The 25,429-nt window shown below is 41.8% G+C and overlaps 1 protein-coding gene across 4 annotated transcripts in view; it reads right to left on the bottom strand.

Moving 5' to 3' along the window:
- The window catches only part of epha6 (eph receptor A6), a 674,628-nt gene that overhangs the window by 294,775 nt on the left and 354,424 nt on the right, over nt 1–25,429 (bottom strand). For all 4 annotated transcript variants that reach the window (XM_043700793.1, XM_043700796.1, XM_043700794.1 and 1 more), the window contains exon 5: nt 17,407–17,562. In XM_043700793.1, coding sequence (XP_043556728.1) covers nt 17,407–17,562 — 156 coding nt within the window. The remainder of the gene's footprint in view (nt 1–17,406; nt 17,563–25,429) is intronic.

Raw genomic sequence — 25,429 nt, 5'->3', positions numbered from 1 at the left:
TCCAGCCTATTCAACCTCTCCCTATAGCTTAAACCTTCCAGTCCTAGCAACATCCTTGTAAATCTTTTCTGCACCCTCTCAAATTTAACACCAAGCTTCCTATAAAAGGGCAAGCAGAATTGTACACAGGATTCTAAAAGTGGCCTTACCAATGTCCTGTACAGCCGCAACATGACATCCAATCATATACTGAATTTTCTGACCAGTGAAAGCGAGCGTGCTAAACACCTTCTTCACCACCCTGTCTACTTGTGACTGTACCCCTAGATCTCTTTTTCTGGCAACACTCTCTAGGGCCCTACCATGAACTAAATAAGTCCTAGCCTGATTTGCCTTACCAAAATGCAACACCTCACATTTACTAAATTCCATCTGATCAAGGTCCCATTGTACTCTGAGATAATCTCCTTCACTGTTTACTACATCACCTATTTTGGTGTCATCTGCAAACTTAACCATGGTTCCTACATTCACATCCAAATCATTTAGATATATGATGAAAAGCAATGCAACCACCACCAATCCTTGCAGCACACTGCTGGTAACAGGCTTTCAGTTCAAGAAACAACCAAAAAGCAACCTTCCACTACTACCATGTGTCTCTCAAGCCAATTTTGTATCAATTTGGTTAGCTCCCATGTGATCTAACCTTACTAACTTTGTTGAACACTCTGCTGAGTCCATACAGACAATGGCTACCGTGCTGCGTTCATCTATTTTCATGGTCACCTCTTCAAAAAACTCAATCAAGTTAGTGAGACACAATTTCCCATGAACAAAGACATGTTGACTCTCTCTAATCAGTCCTTGCCTTTCCAAATGCAAGTAAATGCTGCCCCTCAGAATCTACTCTAATGACTTACCCCACCACACAAGGCTCATTAGTCTATAGTTCACTGGCTTTTCCTTACAGCCTTTCTTAAATAGTGGCAACCACATTAGACAACCTCCAGTCTACTAGCACTTCACCTGCGGCTGTCGATGACACACAATATCTCAGCAAGGGGTCCAGCAATAATTTTCCTAGCTTCCCATAAAGTTCTGGAAAATACTTGATCAGGTCCCAAGGGTTTATCCACCTTTATGTATTTTAAGACATCCAGCACCTCCTTCTCTGCTATATGAACTCTTTTCAAGACATCACCATTTATTTCCCTAAGTTCCCTAGCTTCCATGTCCTTCTCCAGAATAAACACTCACACAAAATATTTGTTTAATATCCCACCCAACTTCTGTGGTTCCACATAAGGACAGCCTGCATTGAGCTTTTCTCTGTCCCTGGTTACTTCTTTGCCTTTATTGTACTTATAGAATCTCTTTGGATTCTTCTTAACTCGATTTGCCAATGCTATCTCACGTCCCCTTTACGTCCTCTTACTGCCCTTATGCACCTCTAGGGATTCACTCAATCCCAGCTGTGTATATATACCTCCTTATATCTCTTTATATATGCCTACTCCTTTTTCTTGACCAGACCCTCAATTTCTCCAGTCATCCAGCATTCCTTACATCTACCAGCCTTGCCCTTCACACTAACAGTAGCATATTGCCCCTGAACTCTCGTTATCTCATTTTTATCTCTCCCACTTCTCACTATACCTTTACCTGCGAATAGCCTCTCACAATCAACTTTTGAAAGTTTCTGTCTATTTACCATCAAAATTGGCCTTACTCCAATTTAGAACTTTAACTTTTTCATCAGTTCTGTCCTTTTCTATAACTATTTTAAAACCAATGGAATTATGATCACTTGCCCTAAAGTGACACTTCAGTCATTTGCTCTGCCTTATTTCCCAACAGAAGGTCAAGTATTGCTCCTTCTCTAGTTTACATATTGAATGTACCGACCCTGGTGCTGTGTGCCATCAGGGCTAACCATTGTGCCACTATGCTGCCAGTAGGTGAGTTTACACAAAACATTTTAATGAAGGCACAAAGGAGAAGTTAGTAATTCTACACATGGAGGAAAGAAATTTGGATTTTAGAGCCACTGTGAAGTTGATAGTGAAATGTCAGATTCAATTCAAATACTTAACCCATTATTAAACTGATAAATAATCTATTATTAAATGTATTGTACAGAAGGGAAAAACATGTTTTAATTTCACTTGAGGTTCGTTAATATTGTACACTGTTTCTTTAGCTCTACCTTCACTTCTAATTTTAAGAGTTTGGTTTTAATCTTTAGTTCATTCAATCATGTCATTGTAAAACCTTAAAATATGTCCCTTGCTTACAGTCTCCTCTGCAGTGAAATCAAATTTAATTATCTGAGTTTTTTCTTCAAATGTGAGAAGCCCAGGTCTCAAATTTCTTTGCAACATTTGGCTGAGATCCGAATTAAATGAATAGATTCATTTTTAAAATTGAAGATGCCCAAAGTTTTGCAAATTGACAAATCTTGGCTAACAGCACTGGTGTTTTCCGAACTGCTGGCATGCTGTAGTAATTACCAACTTTACCAGTATGTAATAGTGGGTAAGGGTTTTGAGGTCACCTATTCTTCTTTGCTTTGCCTTGTGCCCATCTAGTGACTGGTGACAGAGGATACATCATGTAGAGTATCTACAAAAGAGGCACTGTACTTAGACAACAAGAAGGTTTACTGCATGACAGCAATAAGTCAAATATATTTAGTCAGTCATAATAACTATGACCTTAAAGTACTGATCCACATACATCTGAAAACTTCCTGTCTCCAATGAAATACTGAGACACATCAGTGGAATGGGTAGAACGAATGTAACATGAACATTAACCCCTTTGGAACCAATACTTTGTGGTCGCCCTGCTATATGAAGGATATTATTAAATTGGAGAGGGTGCAGAAAATATTTACAAGGATCTACAATTTACTAGTCCTGGAGGATTTAAGCTATAGGGAGAATAGGCTGGGACTTTTTTCCAATGGAGCTTGGAGGTTGAGGAATGACCTTATAGAAGTTTATAAAATTATAATTTTAAGATGAGCGGAGAACGATTTAAAAGGGACCTGAAGGGCAGCTTTTTCATACAGAGGGTGGTTTGTATATGGAATGAACTGCCAGAGAAAGTTGTAGATGCAGGTACAGTTACAACATTTAGAAGATATTTGGTCGGTTACATGAAAAGGAAACGTTAAGAAGATTATGGATCCAGTGCAGGCAAATGGGACTAGTTGGTTTAGGAAATTTGGATGGCACGGATGGAAGGTCTGTTTCCGTGCTATCTGACTCAATGACTCTATGCTGTAAAGAGAGAAAATAATTGATTTTAATCAAATACTTTAGGGATATGTTCCAATAGCTGGTCATCATTATTTGGGAACAGCGTTATGCTTAAAAATTATATCCAAATCCTTTGTCAATATTTAATACTGAACATTCTAGTTCTCCTGAATTGGATGTATCTAATCTTCTTCAATGGGGTATATCCCCTCCTATTAATTTACTCATGTACTTAACTGGTGTAGGTAATTTTGATCACCTTCAATTGCCTTTCCAACAGTCAAAACATTACTCTTCTTCACATCTTTTGTAAAGTTTACCAAATTATTAACAGGCGGTTCCCCTTTATTGTTCTAATGTAGTCTGAATAAATAGGGATTTAAGTTAAAACCTTGCAAAGTTTCAGTAGCTCCTGCATCAACAGAACGATGAATCAAACTTTGCTTCCTATTGCCAGGGCAGGTTTCATTCCAGATAGATAAACTGTAGTTAATTCAATTGTATCTTAATCTTCTTGAAAAGCCTTGAGGCCTGAACTTTATCACAACCCAGTGAGAATCCAACCATTTTGTATCCATTGAATAGCCTCCATCGCTGCATCTTTTAATTACTTTCAGAAAAATCCAACAGTTTATGTTCTTCATCTGAATACAGACATAGCTTGCAACAATAAACTGATCACTTTTTGACCAACATGAAGGTCAACTAGAGGAGTAACAACACATCTAAATTAAAATTGATTCCTTCTAAATTTACTGTAATCTATCAGAAGTGACAACTAGCAGACTATATGTGATAGCTTCTTTGGCTACAAAATTACAAAACCTTATGGCTGGAGACGTGAGTTTATATCAAACTGAGCTTAAGCCGTATAATCACAACTCCTCCAAGCAAATATTCTGCAACCAAGCCTACCATTGTTATCTTGCTGATTACCTCATAAATATAGGATAAAACTGAATTTTGTATTTAACTTAATTGGTAAAAAGAGAGAATATTAGTGAAGATAATGGATTGTCCCACAAAAGCAAGAATGTTTAGATAGAAATATATGTGTCTATGTATGGAAATAACAAATATGCATATTCATGAATTTTGTTGATTTTCTGGGTGATGACAGGAATTTGGGGAATATTGTAGTTTCCCGCATAAAGTAGGCAGCTAGTTACACTGCTTTCAGGGATATTCTAAACTTGGAAAAGCCAAAGTATGAACTGACACATGTGACATATTTATCAGTTTTATTAACATATTGAAAGAGAATCTTGCATGTAATTAGGGTGCAATGAAATCAATTATAAATCAAATAAATGAGAAATGAACTGAGATCCGAGTCTTTAATATCAAAAATAATAAACTCATCTTAGATTGGATCAATTAAAACTCACTGGTCAATAAAATGTGTGTCATAGTTCCGTGTTGTGTGATTGAAACAAAATGGAAGTTTTAAAGTATTGTTTGATCTGTTTACAGCATGTGATGTGTTGTCTAAGACTCATTTATGCAAGAGTCAGTAATATAGATGAAACATAGTTTCCATTTTGTGCTCCTTGTTTACATTATATTAAACGATTCCCTTCTTCTGCACTTTAAAGCAAAGGCTGTCAAGTTAAAGGAACGATTTTGGCGAGGTTCTCACTTCATTCTTTTTCCCATTTCTCTAAGTTGAAGATCAGCCAGACTTACTCTAGGGGTCCATCATGCTGATTTGCATGATGAATGAATAAATAGCTTTTTAATTGCTGTTAAATTATTCCAGCTAAACTGTGATTTCATGCAAATTTTAAGCTGTAATGACATGCAGTGAATCATTTTCCAAGATTTAGAATCTGGAACAATGCAATTCGATTAATTCTAATTTTGTGACAGTAGAAAATTACGTGCACTAGTAGGCTTTTATGCTTATCTCCTGATTGCTTTGTTATATTTGGCTCATATAGTGGAGATGGATTGTTTGATGCAGGAGAAGAAGTTGACAAATCTAAATTCTTCAGGGACAGAAATGATGCTCAATGTTGAAATGGTGGGATCACATTTCTAAATAAAGAGTTTAAAGAACTGACACACTTCAAATTAACTTGAAGATCTTGGGAGTAACATCATCACCCATAGTTCATATTAACAGAGAACAACAGAACAACTGAGATACAAGATCATGATTTTCAGATAGTTAAAGGGTTTACTGAACCAGTGGAAATTAAATAACATCAAACATTCGTTGAACCCATCTTAATCCAATTATTAGATCACTTATTTCTTATGCCAATTAAGGCAAGATTATTTCAGTACTTTGGTTTTTGGGTTTATTTAAAAGCGAGAGTGAGCTAAACGCCTATGCAGAGCTAAGGTGTTCTTTGGCCTGAAACTGGAATGCTCCACTGTGGGTTCAACATTTTCAATTCAAAAGAGAAGGAAAACAAATTTATTAACAGAAAAAAGACAATCTTTTCTCATTTTCAACATAGCCATTCTAATTAATAAATATCAAAAAATACAATGGCATTAATCTATTGGTTCTATGTAACAGGCTGGATATTATTTGCACCATCAATATTTCACAAGGAAAATTGTTTAATCATGGAGCACATTCAATTTAAGTCATGTAATGTAATTCTTTCTTCCCACACAAATTCCTGAAGCAAACCTAAACTGAGTCATTAGGCTATTATCATGTCACTTCGATTTATGTAGTAGGTTGGCCATCAATCACATTGAATGGTGGAGTAGACTCAAAATGCCAAACAGCCCAATCTGCTCTTATTTCCACTTTCTATATTAGTCTTTGTTTTGGTAACAGAAACTATGAAAGACCAGTTCCTTTAATTTTTCTTTTATTCCTTCAAAATGTACAAGCTAAAGTTCCTCATATGTCCTGTTGGTTTTCCAATGAAACTGTAGATGCAAAGCCCCTGTAGGTGTCTGCTAGTTCTGGAGGTTTCCTTTTTTTTTCTGTAGAAGCGGAATCTGCTCGTTATTCATTCCAGACCAAACCCTAATGACAGTTTAAGGCCTATAAAGGAATGACCGAAGATTAAATTGAAATAAATTCACCACTTAAAGTTTAAGGAAGATCAAATAATTGGAATCACTGATAAATTTAAGTGACTTTTTAAAACAGAAGGATTTAGTAATTGCATGCACCAGGGACCTTGGTTTCATGCCCTAGCAAAGTCCTGGCACTAAAGTGATGGGCTGAATGACATTCTTCTGTGACAGAAATTCCATGTTCTGTTATGAGATGCAGGTTCATTAAATTACGTATGATGGTAACCGAATGCTGTGAAAACGGGGAGGGAGGGTTTGCCATCCCCAAACTGTGCGGCACAGTGAGGGAATTGTCAGAAAGAAAGTATAGCTGTGCATTCTGAAGGAACCTTGATCTGAATTGCCTGTCAGAAATGTGGAGCTCTTACATTATGTAAAAAAATAGAATGGAATAGCAGACTGTGTCTGTGATTATCAAGCCTTGGAAATTCCAGCATATTACGTTTTGTGTTAGTGACGTATGGTGCTGCGGCGAATATTGGCTAATTTTAATTAACCGTTGAGTGGGAAAATGACAGAAAAGCTATTTGTCTTTTTATTGTCAGGAAGTATACATGCAATGTTGCTTTACCATGTGCATGTTAAAATATTTTCTAAAACATCTTAATTAATTGTGTGATTCTGTAGCATATGGTGAAAACAGTGTTCAGTTGAAGAGCTGATGCAGGCATGATGGGACTGAATGGCCTGCTTTGTAACAATTCTGAGATTCTGTCATCTTGTTTTGGTGTCGATGACATGGAAAGTCAGCTAGAGCTTTGCACTGCCTTTTCTTGTCATGACCCACAGAACCACATACCAAACAGGCATTGGCTAGGTCAGCAGCAGGCCATCACTCAGAATCAAAACCCCATGGACAGAATTCCCATCCAACAAAAGCTGCTGACCAATCCTTCATTCAGCAGTGTCACGGAGGCAGCCATGGCTGCTGCCAGGAAAGTACCTCTGGATGTATAGGATCATGGTGGATCCAGAACTAAGGAAAACAGGGGAGGTGGAATCTCACTTTGGGGGTTGTGAGGAAAGGAAGGCATGTTGGATCAGGAGCAGGAAAAATGGGCTGGCCCTCAGTGGTCAATCAAAAATTTTTGCTATCGATGGAATAATCCACCTTCCTAGCTGATAATGTGCCCTCACCAAGTGACCTATCAGACACCCACATGGCCATAAACCCAGTTCATATTAGATTACTCCAAACAATGATGGGATGAAGTCCCTAAGATATCCTAAATGACCATTTAAGAATGTCAATTGGAGTATCAACCATGGGTCTTCACATCAGGGCACAATTTCTTTTTCCTGAGGGATCTGCTCGGAGTTTTCTCAGAGGCTACTTTATTCATTTTGGTGGCTACCTTTGGTTTCCAGGGACTTTTTATTCATTCTCACTGACTCATCTATTAAGTATCACAATCATAAAGTAACTAATACCTTTGGTGTTGTATTGATGCATAGGTTATTTGGACACAAACAGGAGCAGATTCATGGAGAATTCATCAATATTTTCAATAATTAGCAACTCTCCATTCAACCTAAAGTGACAACACATGAGGAAAGCATTCATTTTCTACAGACCCCTGCACTTAACTTGGCACAAGATAACAGGCAGAAATTAACAACAAATATTCTTTCTTTCCCAAAATAACTGGAACATTTAAACACACAAGGCTTCATCTTAAACACACACCTCCCAGAGACTGAATAATCAAAGATAATGCCAGTCCATTGCTTATACACAAAGCAAATCTTTGATTTAATTTTAGCAACTGACTAAAATTTATTATCATAGCATCCACTCTATTTGTTCCAGATGTACCTCACTGACACTTCAATCTAACAGATCCCCTAGTGAGCCTATCTGCAGCAAGAATGGGAGAGAACCAGCTTGATGAGCAGGACATCAATGTTTCTGTCCATTCTACTTACACCAGTGAATTTCTCCAATTTGTTGTGCTCATGGTTCAACTTTCTTTGGTACTCTGGTAGATTTCAAAGATGCACCTGCCTGTCCACTACACTCCTGTGTATTTTGGTGCTGTGCTTATTCTGGTAGCAGTGAGAAGGTGGTAGGATTGGTTTTCCACCATTTCACCTGACTCAATGCTTCACCTGCCCGCAGGCTACCACCCGAGAGAAGATTCTGCCCATAGACTTTTGAGATAATTTATGAGGAGGAGAATTTGAGGACAACACTAGGCAAACAATGGCTCTTTTGACTCGTAGTGGTTTATTCCAGTTGACAATGATGTGAATGAAAGCAAACCCATGGATATAATGCCCCAAAAAATGCATATCACAATCTCAATTTTGTATCTGGTGTTTGAAAGTTCGAACTCAAAATTGTTCACAATCTGACGATAATTATTATTACATTTATATGCTTAAATAAATCACACCTTAGAAGAGAAGGACATTTTCCTGTGTATTAAAACAAAATTTTGTCATCCCACAGGATTACATCTCTTATTTTGGTGAACACAGTACATGTTTAAAGACATAAAATACATAAATTACATGTACTTAATTAAAGTGTAAATTCATCCTAATCTACACAGTATTGCATCTAGTTTCTGACCTGAATTCCAGGTTATGCTTCTTTTCTATCTGTGATACAGCTAAACCACTTTAACTACTTTGATACCATGGTTATATGGAGCTTAAAGTCAGGTTTGTGCCATAGGGGTTAATAACTGTTAGAGTTCGAGCCAGAGCTCATCAGTAATAATGTCAGAAAAGATGAAATTTGGATCTGAAGGTAAAGGGTTCCAATGGTATCTTTCTGCACTCTCTCTGTAAACAGTTACTAAATGTTCATGAGCATGCACGAGTATGGTTTCCAGTCCCCATCTGTCAAAAGCAACCAGAACCCAGTCATGATATTTACACATGAAGGTAATCATTAGTGAGGAACCTAGCCAGTGCTGATGAAGAAGGAAAAATGGAAAGTTGATGAGTTGTCAGAGCAGACTCAGTAGCAATAATCAGAGCAACTAATCAATACTAGATTTCCTCGACAGTCAATTACAGGCAAATAGAGTGATGAGAAAAGCCTTATCAGTGGAGTAGTACTGGAGTAGTAATGCAGAACTTCAGATGAATGCTTCTAGGGCCATGGGTCCAAACCCCACTATGGCAGATGGTGGTATTTGAATTCAATATAATCTGGAATAAAAATCTAACAAATAATGGAAACCATGTAACCATTGCTGGTTGTGGTAAAACCCCTTCTGGGTTCACTTGTGTTCTTTAGGGAAAGAAATCTGCAGTCCCTAACAAGTCAGGCCAGTCTGAGACTGGACCCACAACAATATAATTGACACTAACTATCCTCTGGATGATTATGGCTTGGTAATAAATACTAAATAAAAACTAAAAACAGTGAAGCCATATTCCATAAATGACAATGTGAAAAAAAAATCCTTTCCAACATGCTAAGCAAGGTAGATAGCCTCAAACAAGCCATATACTGAATCAAGCAGCATTGACACTTCATTCGATAACGGACCACATCTAGACTTGCTCAGTCAGGGTGTGATCAAGTCAGGGTGCTGCTTTATGGTACTGGCAACAGTGATGCCCCTAACCCCGTAACCCCACTGTCTAATTAGACAAATATCGTGGTTACACAGGGAGAGATGTATCTACCTTCATGCACCGATGATGACTCATTTGTTAGCATAACGGCATTTAACTCTTATCGTATACCTTTCATTAAGTCTTTCATTCCATCTCTTTAAATCGTTATCATTTCCAAGTAACAGGTCCCTAAATATTTAACTACTAACATTTTTTTTAAACTCCACATCCTCATCTCCTTGTTCACCCCAAGAAAATCTCTCCTGGACTCTGTTCTCAGCTCATCCGAAGGAAGAAGGGACATCGGTAGCTGATGTTCAATTGGTAGGAAGGCGGAACCTTAAGCAGGCTGGGAGTGAAAGTGGGCATGACTGCTAGAGCCTGGGTGAACCAGAATGCTGACCTAAAAGTAAGTACAGAGAAGAGGGGACAATGAAAGGTGGACTCAGGAGGAAAACTGTTAGCACCTGGAAGAGAAAGTGACAAAGGAAGGGTTTTGCCTGAAACATCGATTTTCCTGCTCCTCGGATGCTGTCTGACCTGCTGTGCTTTTCCAACACCACTTTAATCTAGGACTCAGGGTGAATAAGCTTCCACATATCGCTGATGAGAAACAACATGCAGACTGTCCATTACAACATGTGCCTCACTGTTCATCTTAACAATCACTGAAATACCTCCTGCACATCTCAGTCAGATATTAGAGGGTTGAAGACACTGGCCTTGCTATCCAATTTAAAATGTGTCTCTTTGACAATATCAAAAACATCTAAGTCAGTTTTGAGTTCTATTACTTTGCCCAAAATAAAAATCATCACAGTCTTGGCTAGGAAGAATTTACTATGATTTGTTTCTACCATTTTGTCTCGCAGTGGGGCTTCTGCAACTCCTGCAGGTAATTCTAAAATGATGCTTTTTGTGCAGATTTGGTACACTGCGTTAAATGCCGGAAGTTTTCCAGCTGATCACATCATGAACAAACAGCAATGGTTGTGACAGTGCCCTCCTTGCATTGCTTGATTTACACATTGCCTTGCTGGCTTGTGGAAAATAAACTGACAGGCTCATTTGTGGGTTCCCAGGCAAATTCTCTGTCACCCTGTAAAAGGAACGTCCAGTCTGCTGGGATATCTAAACATCTGTAGATGACATACAGTCCTCTCAAGGTTGTGCAAGCGGGCATCAGAGCTGCCCCGCATTTGCCACGGGACTATCGGTAAAACTATAGGAATTCATTTTGTGTTTTAAAAACGGCAGCCGCAGCTTAAACCCACAGAACTCAGCAGCTGCCGGTCCGCCCACGTGACCGGGAGATAGGAGCCAGAGGACAGATCAAATCCACACTAGGCCAGACACTAACCATGACTCACAGACCGAAACTCCGGAGCTAATTAATATGGAAACCCATCTCCTAATCAAATCAAGAGACTGACTGAAACACACCCATATTCATCAATACAGAACCATCCTGACACAAAGGACAGGCATCCACCAGACAAGAATGAACAGACTAATACACACCAGCACCCCAAGGGAACAAAGGGGGGTGCTAGCCCCCAGCCCTCACAGAGAGAGACAAGCAGATAGTACCCAGACCCGTTTACATAATCCAATTAGCACCCTATTGTGTGTACACTGCAACTCTCCTGGGACGGCAGGAGAGTTGCAGTGGGAACCCGTCCACCACCGCCCCCAGTTCGCCCAGAAGGTCGATACCCATTATCGTCCCCTCCGAGTTTGGCCAAACCCAGAAATGCACGGGGAATAAAATGTTGTCTACCTCTAGGAGGACGGCCTCGCTTTGGCGTGCAATAACCGAGCTTCCCCCAACCCCTTTAATGGAAATGGAGTGGTGGGTTGAGGGAAGGTCGAGTCGGTGTGGGAGACCGACGCCCCCGTATCAATCAAACTCTTGCATCGGCGGCCCCCCAGCGATGCGGAAACCCAGATACGGGGGTCGGCTCCCAGGACGGGGGCTGACGCTACTCAGTCTTTGCGTCGGGCGAGCAGCTGTAAAAGCTCGAGTAGCTGGTCCCGACTGAGTTGATCCCAGCCGGGGCCGGTGGGTTTCGGGCTTGGGCTGCGGGGTTTGTGGGGGCTGTTGACCCCTTGTCTGGGGCGATCCTGGTCGTGGGGGCGCGAGGAGTGCGGCTGTGAAGGTGGCTGGTACCCCTTCGGACCCAGACCCCAGGGGCTTCGGAAAGAGAGCGGGCATTGGGCTTTGCGGTGCCCTGTCCATTTGCAGCAGAAGTAACCGTCCGGTTCGTCCATCAAAACTGCCGGGCGCCGCTCGGTTGTCAAGGGACATGGCCCAGTTCTCAAGTTCCGCAAAGGTGACATAGGGCACCAGGCCCGTTCGTAGGACTGCCTGGTGTGCGGGGCTCAGGCCGTCTTTGTATAATTGGACGAATGCGGGGTTCTGCCTATCAGCGTCGGGAACCCTGCTGTGTGCTCGGAACGCCTCAAACTTGCAGACCCCATATTCAAGGGCGCCCTCCCCAGGTTTCTGAGTGATACCCACAATGGCGTTCCAGTCGACCGGTGCATGGCTGAGCGCCTCGCTGACATCAGCCTTGAAGTCGGCGAGGGCAACCTCCTGTTTGCGACGGCTGTCGCTGAGGTCAGTGCACCAGGACCCATTCTAGTGCGCGGGCTGGAGCCTGGACCACAGTTTCTCTGGGAGTTTGGTCTGGACCAGGCCGGCCACGTCCCTATTGTGAAGGTTGTGGCAGATCTGCATCTCCCTAACCTCTGCCAAAATTCAGCGTTATTGTGCCGAGGCTTAAGGGCGGGGAGCCTATCCAGAAGTTTCATGATGTCGCCCGGGGTCAGGGAGACGTAGGTCATCTTAAGGCGGGGGTTATGGGCAAGGGTCGTGGCCCGTCCCCTCTCCCCTCCCCCGGGGGTATATTCAACATAGTCCGTGCGCGATTCCCGGGGGTCCGGATTGTCCGTGAGCCCCCCTCAGTCCCAGGTGGGGTACGGCGGGGCGCTGGACGCATTGGATAAGGTCGGTAAAACCATACGGACAGCAAGTGCCTGGGCTTCTATGTGCTCTGTGGCCTGCTTTTTCTTGTCTTGGACATAAAGCTGAACCTTGCCAGCAAGCCTAACGTGTGCCTGTAGCACCAGGACGCAAGCTTTCTCGTACCTATCTTTCTTCTGGCGGGCCCACCACACGCGCTGTACATCCAGTGGATCAGCGGGTCGCCAGTCTGAGCGAAGCATAGCCTTAATAACTTTTTTATTCTCGTCGGCTATAAAACGGGTAAGGGAACCCTCCGGCCCCCAATCTAGGTCTTCAACCGCGCTTCCACCCATGGAAGGGGCGCAGCGGGTGTAACTTGACAGAAGCTAAACTAAAGTAAAGCTAGCAGGCGTACTAAGGGATGTCGCTGGCACTAGCTTATTAATCTCCCAGTCGGGGAGCCCACTCCCTGTAAGTTGAACCCTAGCCCCGCTGGTCAACCTGGGCAGGGGTGGGGATAGTTACAGACGGGGCGCGTGTCGATTCCTGAGCGCGCGACCCCGGGTTTCCGTGAGTCTCTCTCTCACCGCCTGATGTTCAGCGGCCGTGTGTACCCCACAAACACTGGGCGTGAACTAGGGGCCCGAGTGCAAGGGGGGGTGGCATGAACTCAGACCTAACCGCGCCTGATCCTGCAGAGACCAACACCTCCAGACTGCGAAGTCAATGGGCAGAGTGCGTAACCGTCGCTTGGCCCAGAGGCTCCGCGTCTCGGGCTGGTTTGGAGGACTTCCCTTCTTGTAGCGCGCGTAGACCTCCCAGCCTCTACCGCGTACACAAGGAAGGCCTAAAACCGGGCTCAACGTACAATGGGGTCCCCTATCTCCCACTGCAGAGGTCAACCAAGAAGGCTTGTTTGGTCGGTTTTTAAACAGGGGGGTCAATCTGTCGGGGTCTCATACCTAAAGTCGTCGGTCCAAGGATAGTCCGTCAGTCACAGTAGCACATTAACAATAAACGACAATAATAATAATCACGCAGACATTTACTAGTGTTCCGCGATCCCAATCGCCCACCTGCGAAGGATCACTCACACACACACACACTTTTAAAGAGTACTCTACCGTTACACGACTGCCGGACTCACTCTGTTCACAGGTTCAGATAACGGCAGTGAAGTCCCTTGCGGGGCACTGGGAGACTTCTATGCGAGGAGTAAAAGAGTAAAGATACTCACCCAGTGCCGTCGCAGGGATCCAGCAGCCGTCGTTAACCAGGACGAAGCCTCCAATTGTTAGCGCAGATGAAATGAGATCAGTCCGAGCCCAGAGTGCGGTTCAACAATCGGTAACGTTTATTGATCCAGTAACACCGGCGGAGACCAACCGAGGTCCAAATCTCGGCTGTTCTGCTGTTCCCGCACGCTGCTACACATTATATACCTTTCGTTGTCAGGATGTGAGGATTTTGAGTATAAATGGGATGATAGTTCCCCATCATCATTGGAGTAGGTGCAAATGGTGGGTTTCCTGCCGTCCCAGGAGAGTTGCAGTGTACACACAATAGGGTGCTAATTGGATTATGTAAACGGGTCCGGGTACTATCTGCTTGTGCCCCTCTGTGAGGGCTGGGGGCTAGCACCCCCCTTTGTTCCCTTGGGGTGCTGGTGTGTATTAGTCTGTTCGTTCTTGTCTGGTGGATGCCTGACCTTTGTGTCAGGATGGTTCTGTATTGATGAATATGGGTGTGTTTCAGTCAGTCTCTTGATTTGATTAGGAGATGGGTTTCCATATTAATTAGCTCCGGTGTTTCGGTCTATGAGTCATGGTTAGTGTCTGGCCTAGTGTGGATTTGATCTGTCCTCTGGCTCCTATCTCCCGGTCACGTGGGCGGACCGGCAGCTGCTGAGTTCTGTGGGTTTAAACTGCGGCTGCCGATTTTAAAGCACAAAATGAATTCCTATAGTTTTACCGATGTGGGCATAGTCCCGTGGCAAATGCGGGGCGGCTCTGATGCCCGCTTGCAGTTGTAAAAGCTCAGATATTGCCTCATTCAGGATGAGGACTATTACATGGTCTCAGATAACTACCGTATAGGATCTGAAAGTAACAGCGGTCTACTAAATCGATAGAGGCTATTTATAAAATAATCCATACTCCCTCCAGGCTCCTGGATGCACTCATTAAACCTAATGTTGTCAATAATTGTATTACATCTAAGAATGAAGTAGGCATTTATTACCTTAATTACATCTTCATATATTGCCACTTCTTCACAGTATCCTGAGTTGAGCAAGAAATACATCAGCAATGTTGCCAATTGCATAGAAAAACACATTAATCGTGTCATTATCATGTATGGAAGCAAAGTTCAAGGTGGTACAGTATTGATTAAAAATGTCACCCTACCCGCTGAGAGAACTTGGGATCACTCTCATGGTCTAAGGGCTTGGGTTTCAAAAAAGATTCCTCCACTTCTGAAGGCTTTCCTATATTCTGAAATGACTAATTGTGTGAATTAATTCATTGTGTTCATTTCCACAAACCTTTTGTTTGCCTCCTCCTGTGGTTTGGACTTGGGGTTTTCTGAGCATATTCCCACTACTGTTCGCTTACCATGTACTGAGCATCTGGCCGAACAATTCTGGAAGGTGGACATGTTGGGCCAAAGGGCCTGTTTCCACACTAAGTAATCTAATATAAAAACAGTGCTGACTGAGCCCACAAGCATGCCAGTACTTCTACTTTGGTCCTTCCTTCAGGACTTATGCTATTAACCTCTTTGTATATTCCCACCATCAATTGAGATTTTTATGTCCTCGTTGTCTACAGGAGTAGTGCCAGAAGACTGGAGGATAGCAAACGTGGTTCCCTTGTTCAAGAAGGGGAGTAGGGATAACCCTAGTAACTATAGGCCGGTGAGTCTCACTTCTGTTGTGGGCAAAGTCTTAGAGCGAATTGTAAGGGATAGGATTTATGAACATCAGTGGAGGAGATGTGCTGAAGGGCATCGTCAACCATGTGGGAGGGGAAATTGCGGTCTTTCAAGAAGGAGGCCACCTGGGATTTTCTATGGCAGAATTAGTCATCCTGGGAACAGATGCGGTGGAGGTAGAGGAATTGGGAATAAGAGATGGCTTTTTTTTACAGGAGGCAGGGTGAGACGAGGTGTAGTACAAGTAGCTGTGGGAGTCTGTGGGTTTGTACTAGATGTCCGTGGTTAATCCGTCGCCAGAGAATGAGATGGAGAGATTCAGGAAGGGGAGGGAGGTGTCAGAGATGGCCCAGGTGAATTTGAGGTTGGGGTGAAAGGTGTTAGTGAAGTTGATGAACAGTTTCCCCTCATTTTCCCCTCCCCCACACATTATCCCTGTCCCAAGCCTCCAACTCGGCACCGCCCTCTTGACCTGTCCATCTTTCCGATCCATTTGCTCCACCCTCCTCTGAGACCTATCACCTTCTCCCCCACCTTCATCAACCTATTGCATTCTCAGCTACCTCCCCCCCCCCAACCCCACCCCCGTCCCATTTATCTCTCAGCTCCCCCAGGCCACAAGTCTATTCCTGATGAAGGGCTCTTGCCCAAATTGTCGCCTCTCCTGCTCCTCGGATGCTGCCTGACCGGCTGTGCTTTTCAGCACCATACTGGAAAAGAAGGTTTAGGGGTGACTTGATAGAGGTGTACAAGATGATTAGGGGTTTAGATAGGGTCGACAGTGAGAATCTTTTTTCCACGTATGGAGTCAGCTATTACGAATGGGCATAGCTTTAAATTAAGGGGTGGTTGGTATAGGACAGATGTTAGGGGTAGGTTCTTTACTCAGCGAGTCGTGAGTTCATGGAATGCCCTGCCAGTAGCAGTGGTGGACTCTCCCTCTTTATGGGCATTTAAACGGGCATTGGATAGGCATATGGAGGATAGTGGGCTAGTGTAGGTTAGGTGGGCTTGGATCGGCGCAACATCGAGGGCCAAAGGGCCTGTATTGCGCTGTATTTTTCTATGTTCTATGTTCTATGATCTATGAGGTAGATAGGATTTAGGAAGTTTCACTGAAAGAACAGTCCACCACTGCTGCCATCACGTGCTAAGGCACATTGAGATTGTTCAGAGGTGATGCTGTCTTTATACCAGAACTGCCGATGTGACTGGAAATGAAACAGGGCTGGTACAAAGTGATGCAGTCACCACCTTTTCCCCACATCCACTTTGTGGCAGGAGAAGACCTCAGCAATGTGATGCCTCTCCATTCATTAATGCCGAGTACCATACATTCCATAACAGAGGCCATTTTAGGCTGTTTTGCCATCGCAGCAGAAGACTCCCATGTATGGGACCAAAATTTAATCCAGACCACTCTATTCTGCACCAGTCCAAGACTTAACTGACATTGAAGAAAAAGTAGCATTATTCTCATTGGAAGTAATAGATCTAGGAATGTAGATATCTATTATGTATGGTTATGAGTTCAACTGAACAATGTCTCTGTAAAATGTGAAATAGTTAATACATTCATCGGTTTCTATTAGTATGGTTTCCTATCTTTAGATGCAAAAAGCATCCAGAATCCAATTGTGATATTTGTCGAAACATCAGATAGTTTTAATTACTTACTGGTACAAGCCATTGTTGGTGGGTCTTTTTCTGCCCTGTAGTAACCTTTGTCACATTTACACACTTGTGAGGCATCTTCATGAGTGAAGCTATGTGGAGGACATTTGGAGCATTTGGTGTTTCCAGCAAAAGGTTTATAGAATCCATGCCTGCAAGCTAAAAGAGTAACAAAATTAACAAAAGTAAAAGATAAACATGTACATTAACCTGAGCGATTGAGATAATGGTACATATTTTCAACAGTTGACTTTAACAATAATACTACTTGGTTTGTATGCTCCTTCCCAAGTGGTATTACTACTTCCAGACCCTGCTGTAACACTTCAGGATCCAGAAGTAGTGGGAATTGCATGAGATCTGGAAGTACGGGCATTACTTCTCAGGATCCTATGGTTGGAGGGCTCTTAAAGAGGATGTAAGAATATAGAACAGAGTTCAGAATCCAGGAGTAGTGGTGAGGGAGTGGACTTGGGAGCTGGAACATTGTGAAGTTCAATATCCTAAGAAATGGAAACAGTGATGTGGGAGCACTGAATGATTGTGACATATATGAGGAAGAGGTTTGGAATGATGGTGGAAGCTGGAAGGCAGAAAGTGTTAGGTCTTATTAGGCAAGTTGCTGGAAAATTACAATTGCTTCGGGTGAAAGCCAGGTCAGGCACAACTAGAGAAAAAGAAGCCAACAAAAGTAAGCTGAGAACTGATCTCAGCTCCCTATGGACTATCAGGAACCCTCCATGTTCCTGCCTTTAGTTTAGTGTATTAAAACATAATCTGCTGTTGGATGAGACATAAAATGAGATTTTCCACTTTGCTGTTTGGAGAATACACAGACACAAGCATGTAGAAATGGAAGTAGAAAATAATTGAAGCTGAACAGTGATGCTTTTGAATTTCTGTGAAACTTCCAGAGCTCACAGAAGTGACCCTTCTTCTCTTTTGTATGCTAGTCCGCTGTAACTATAAAATAGAAATGGGAGGATCACTCCTGGCCACTCCTGTTTATTTTCATGACCGTCTTTGCAGTGTCCTATCAAGCCTAAAGAAATACAGCAATGGCCTTGTGAATGGGAGTCGTTATGGACTAGAAAGTTTGTGGGTTGTTGTTGGGAAACTCAAAAATGATTAAATTAATTGACTAATCTAATACCCATCCCCTACAATCTCTGGGCATAGTAAGCCACAAGACCATTGTGTTTTCAGGCTAGCAAAGACATTCCTGTTTTTCTCCTTCAATACCAGGATAAGTTCCTGTTTGAGCTCATGGGCCTGTGTCAGTCATGTAACTAGGGCCAGGAAATTCACGGACACCTCTCACCTCACCTGTCCTCTGTATTAAGGTACAAAACTTTTCTGCCTTTTTATTTTATGTTTTGGTTTATTTTTCTGAGTTTCAAAATGGTGCTGAAGAGTGGCAATACTATACAACATTTTAACTGTATTTTGTAACAAGATAGATATGACAATAAAATAAAAATCAACTTGAATATACCACCCCATAAATAAAAGAAATGAGCATATACAACATTTAAATATGTTTTACTCTTGATATCTTATTTGAAAATATTTTCAACCTTCTAAAATGGTCCACCTTTTTAAAGACGTAGGGACAAATTAATCCCCAAACCAAGTTTTTTTTTATTGATTACAAATGCACATTGTGAGGCGCTAAATGGTGGGATCAATTTCTAAGTACAATTGCACATTTCTCATCTGGAGGAGAACAGGCTTACTGGGCATGGTGTACTTGTTTTTTGGATTAACCAACTAACAAAAGGGATTGCCAATGGTTGTGTATGACGAAAATAGGCAAGTTTTGCATTTTGCTTTAATGTGAGGTCACAAAGAGCAGTGTTTTCTTCTTGGTTGAATAGCAGTACTACAGCTTGTTCCTCACCCTTCTTCTGCTCACAGGATTTACCTGTGGGTTAGCCCAGTGCATGAGGACTCATTTTGAGAAGGTTGTGAACAGCAAGTTGAATTGGAATGCCTGAATGATGGCCCGTGCTCACCAGTATCACTTTTGATGAGGCTCAAGACCCAATTTCCAGTTCAATTTCCTTGAGCTCCTATTTACTAGATCATGTAGACCTCACTTCAGGCTAGTTTTCACATGTGATCAATTCCACTGGTGAATAAATGGAGAGTCAAAATGCAGACTAAAACATCTTGCCAGTTTGCATGGTCAACAACCAGTTGGATAAGTTGGTTAAATTCACATTTTACATCTTCTGTTTGTATCTGAGATACATTCAAAACTTCAACAAATTAAAGGACAGGTGCTGTCAACCACAAAAGCTGCCTCAAAGATTTTGAGGTAACCTTTCATAAGAAGAGCAGCTTGCTAATATTCTGAAAGTGAATGCTTTATCTAACCTGCAAAACAGGACAGATACCATTCTGAAGGGTTATGGATTATGGATATTTTCATGTACACTGTCCAAGGCTCCTTCTCTTTACCTCGAATGCTCTCCAATACCTTATGTATTGCAACATTCCTTTCTTTATAATTGTAAATAAGTGAACAAACCCAGCTCTCAGGTGGTGTCTAAGACCTTTCCCTTTACTTGCCCCTTCAAGTCTTGTATCTTCTCTCAGACTCAGATGTTTCCAACACAGAAGGAGACCATTCAGCCCAATGTCTCCATGTTGGTTAACAAAGATCTAGCTACAGTAATCCTATTTTCAACCTTCTGGCCCATAGAGGCTATGATAATGCAACTGAATATCCAAATACTGCTGGAATGTTGAGAGTTTCTGACTCACCAAACCTTTCCATCAGTCCTCAGTGAAAGAACAAAATTGTCCTCAACTTTTCTCTTAGCTTTCTATCCCTTACTTTCTTTCATTGCCTTCTAGTTATTGATCCCTCTTCTAATGTAATAAGTGGCTTCCAATCAACCCCATCTATGCCCCTCATAATCTTGTCGACCTCTACAAATATCGTCTCAACTTTGTTGCATCAAAGAAAACAACACTAGCCTAACAAATCCTTCCTCATATCTCAGACCCTGAGCCCAGGTAAGCTTCCTCTGTACCCGGTCTAGTGCAGTAAACCCCTCCTGTGGTGCAGTGACTAGAACTGCATACAGCCCTCAGTTGTGGCCTACAGTTCCAGCATAACCAGCTTGCTCTTATAGTCTGTGCCTCAGCTAATAAAGTCAAGTATCACAAATGTCTTCTGAACCATTTATCTACTTACCCTGCCTACTTTCAGGGATCTGTGGATATGCACACCAATGTCCCTCTCACTCTTTTGAGCCCTTTCATTCATTGTGTAATCTTTTTCCTTGTAGCACTCCCAAGATCATTACCCCACACTTCTCCGGGTTGAATTACATTTGCTTCTTCCTCCCACCCAATCAGTCCTTTGATATCCTTCTGCAGTTTAAAGCTATCCTCCTCATTATTTCACCCTACCAATTTCTATATCATCTACAATGGTCTTCATCATACTCCTACATTTAAATCCAAATCATTGAAGTACACCATAAACAGCATTGGCCTCAGCACCAAGCCTTGTGAAACATCACGAGAAACAAATGTTAGACACAGAAACATCCCTCTACCATCACCTTCTGATTCCTGCCTTCCCACCAATTTTGGATCCAACGTGCCACTTTGCCTTTGCTCCCAGGGGCTCTTATATTGTTGACCAGAATATTTGAAGGGACTTATCAAAAGTGTTGCTAAAGTCCACCTAGACCACTACAAATATATTACCCTCAATACTCATGGTTACCTTCTCAAAAACGTTGATCAGATTTGTCAAACACGACTTTCCCTTAGTTATTTGGGATCAAGTGATCAGTTACATCATGTTTTAAGTGAACCTCAATACAATCTCTTCCCCCAAGGTTCATCTCCACTTGGTCTACATTATTCCAATAGTTTATTTACATTTTCTTTGATAGTTTTGTAATAAGTAGTGCAATTTTTACCATTACTGACATTATCACCATCATGAGCAGCTGCCATCCCCGCCACCACAAACTCTCCAAGATCCAAATCTCTTAGGTTGAGATGATCTGAACTGCAGATGTTCTGACGTAGTTTGTTCAACATTTGGGTGATAGCATTGTACTGTTTCTGATACAGTTGTATCAGTCTTTACACTGTCTAATTTAATATATGTATGGTTGCGCCATATCCTGTAATCAACATTTTGGTTTCACTTTTTGGCTCAAATAAGATCAATGCTTCCTGTCCATCATGAATGTCCCTTTGGGTGATCTGATAATATATTGATTAATCTTAGTTTTCTTCTGCTGACATGTCTTCCTGTCTTGGCATTAATGTTGACAGATTTTGGTCCTGTACCTCAAAGTGCTTTTTGCTGTGGCTTTTCTCTAACTGTTTTACATTCTCATCGTGTTGAGAGGCTACATTTAACTTGAGGTTGTTTTATAGAACTGGTGCGTCTGTTTTTAACCTTCTCCTCATTAACAATTCTGATGGTGAGTATCCATTATTCAATGACGTTGCTTAGCAACTGAAGAAAGCTCATTCCCAGACTGGATTGTTATACATCAGTCACTTCAGAGTCTTGACTGCTCTTTCACCTCTGCATTCAATGTCACCTAGTTGATACCTGTCTCTGAAGTGAATTTCCTGAAATCCTTGTTTATGAATTGATGACCATTGGCTAATAATAATTTTTCAGGGGAACTATATATTTCAAGGATGTTTTTTACTACTTTGGTCACTGAATCTGACATGGTTGAATGAAGTCTTACTACTTCATCTTGTCTAACATTTGACTAGGATGAAATACATCTTCCTTGTAAAGCTGAACAAACCTGTTGCCAGTCTTTTCCCGGGATATTCTGGAAATCCTGATGAAATCATTGATTGTGCAGGCATTCAGCTGTATTTGGCACATCAAAATATAAGCCTGTATATTTTTCAAATTCCTGGCCACCACACTGATTGATGCACTCTTGCTCTACATTATTCCTAGATATCCCCTATGGAGTTTATATTGGATTTCTCTTTGCAATGCTTTTGAATATATCTATTCCATGATTGTACACCAATAAATCTTCCATGATATTCAAGTATTGTTTCTGCTTGAGGCATCTTTTCAGCTGCTGCATTTTATTTCAACCACTCTTGCTGATAGGGTTTTCTAATCTTTGTGCCTCGTCGACATATTTTTGAGCTATACTCATTTGCCTGAGTTTTTCCTTAGTTGCTGTGAAAGTCTTAGTTATTAATGTAGAATAAGACTCTACTTCTCCTACAAGACCTTTTTCCTGTGTGACCCACTGCTGACTTTGTGAGTGCATCCACTGTGACTTGTACCTTGCCCATCTGGTCCCCTTCCTATCAGAAAGGTGTTGTGAAATTTGAAAGGGTTCAAAAAAGATTTACAAGGATGTTACCAGGGTTGGAGGATTTGAGCGATAGGGAGAGGCTGAACAGGCTGGGGCTGTTTTCCCTGGAGCATTGGAGGCTGAGGGGTGACATTATAGAGGTTTACAAAATCATGAGGGGCATGGATAGGATAAATAGACAAAGTCTTTTCCCAGGGGTGGGGGAATCCAGAACTAGAGGGCATAGATTTAGGGTGAGAGGGGAAAGATATAAAAGAGACCTAAGGGGCAACTTTTTCACGCAGAGGGTGGTACGTGTATGGAATGAGCTGCCAAAGGATGTGGTGGAGGCTGGTACAATTGCAACATTTAAAAGGCATTTGGATGGGTATATGAATAGGAAGGGTTTGGAGGGATATGGGCCGGGTGCTGGCAAGTGGGACTAGATTGAGTTGGGATATCTGGTTAGCATGGATGGGTTGGACCGAAGGGTCTGTTTGACTCCATGACTACAGGACTACATTCTGTCAGCTCAAGTCTGAATCTTTCCATGTACAGAAGCATTAAGGAAGTTTCTCTTCATGCCAATGTTGCGAAAGGTTTGTAGTCTGTTGAGTTGTTTCAGTTCCAAAAGGTTGTCTGTATGTCTTTATGTAAATGCCACTGCTTTCTTCTCTATGGTTTCATATCACCATTCAGCCTCCAAAGATCCCAGTGTAGAACATAGAACAGCACAGCACAGGAAGGGGTCCTGTGGCCCATGATGTTGTTCCGAACAATGAGCCAAGTTAAACCATTCCCTTCTGCCTGCCCTTGGTCCATATCTTTCCATTCCTTGCATAAATAAACAAATTTTTATGTTTCATCAATTTGCACTTGCATAAGGACCCTCCTAATTCTGTGAATGATACATCTGCAGCAACCATAATGAATATAATTACACTGGAATATGATAATACATCAGTGAAATGTTCCTTTGACTGGATCTTCCAAACCCATAACCTATGCCACCTGGAAGAACAAAGGCTGAAAATTTGATTTGATTTATTGTGGTCATGTGTACCTAGGTACAGTGAAAAGCTTGGTTTATGAGCATTACAGGCAAATCATAGTAAGCAAGGATATACAGAACATAGAGTATTTAGGTAGTGAGGCATACAGATCATACTGCACAGGAGGTGTGCGAAGCAAGATCAATATTAACAAGATATTTAAAGGAACATTATTAATAATTTTTGCAGACTTAGAATTTAGATTTAAAAGTGTGGAGCAGTTACAGTAAATGTTAGAATAAATCTACTGTAGGGAGTTTGCAGAGTCACCTGGTGTTGGCGCCATCTTGAATCTTGTGACACCACCTTCTGCAGATTCCCCTTCAAGCCATAAACCATTCTGTATAAAATTAACATTCTTTCCCTGCCTCCGATCTCAATCCTGAAACCCTTTTCTTGACAGTACTGAAGTTCAAAGAATGCAATAATTCAAGAAGTTGGCTCCCCTGCAATTTATCAAGGGTAATTAAGGATGAAGAATCAATTCTGGTCCAATCAGTGGTGCCCATATCTCATGAACAAATGTATGTTCAAACCTGCTGTTGGCAGCTCTAATGTGCACATTCTGCATTTCCATTACAGGACGCCAAAATTAACCTTCAGTGGATGCCTCCCTCAAATCAGCATGAGTGAAACCTAACTTGACTCTACTCACACCCCTCTTAAAAAAAAGGAAGTGCTGTTTCCTTGTCAGGACTTGCAATTTCTGGCCACTTTCAACATTGTGGCTATGATACAGATGCTCTGTTGTGGTAAAACTTTGGGCCTCATTGTCTGTCTCACTTGCACAAATCCTTCTGTACCTACATAAAGTAAAATATTACCATTCCAAAACATATTCATGAGTTTATCAAAATTATTTAATTAAAAATTACAGAGCTAACCAAACAGCACTGATTGTGCATCCAAGGAATTTATTTACACAATTGGGTGAGAACATATCCAATGAGATTTGTTTGGTATCCAATAGCATCTCAACACTGAGTTTAAGATTTGAAGAACATGATCCATTGCATAAAGGCAGAGGTTTGCTAGATGTTGGGACTGGTAAATCAGAGGTGACTGGGTTTTATAACTCAGAGTAGAGTTAATTTGTTTTGAAGATTTCAGTCTGCTGGGATGATTGCTTCCCCATGGAGCCTCAGTGAACATTAACCCCCACCTGTCTGCTGGCTGACAAAAACCCACAAACTGGTTAAAGCCATCTGCGCTGCACCTCATTTGCCACTCCGTAATGACCTGTTCAACCCACCTATTGTCCACTTCCACTTCAGTGCCTCATATGGAGCAAAATCTACCAGCAGACATCCTTTGGATCAATGAGTGAGATATATGGGAAGACATTAACAAGGTCTTTGAGACAGATCTTGTCTGCTAAATGTGAGTGGTCATTGCTAAAGATGTTCAGTGTAAGCCAGAGCCTATGTGCAGCTAGCCTCGATCCCTGGGATCTCAATGCCAATCCTTTATGCACTTGTGTTAAGTCGCAAACAATGCATCACATCACTGTGGAGTATCCCCTCTACAATGTAAGTGACAGTCTAATCATGTTAAGTTCTGCAAATAAGGAGGTGATCACTTGGCTCCAGGGATTAGCATTTGCAAAATAAATAATGGCACACAATTACACTCATATTATACAATCTAAATTTAGCT

Source organism: Chiloscyllium plagiosum, chromosome 12 (genome assembly GCF_004010195.1).
Source record: "Chiloscyllium plagiosum isolate BGI_BamShark_2017 chromosome 12, ASM401019v2, whole genome shotgun sequence".
NCBI lineage: Eukaryota > Metazoa > Chordata > Chondrichthyes > Orectolobiformes > Hemiscylliidae > Chiloscyllium > Chiloscyllium plagiosum.
The sequence above is the reverse complement of the archived record's forward strand: the minus strand, read 5'-3'. Positions and strand labels throughout refer to the sequence as shown.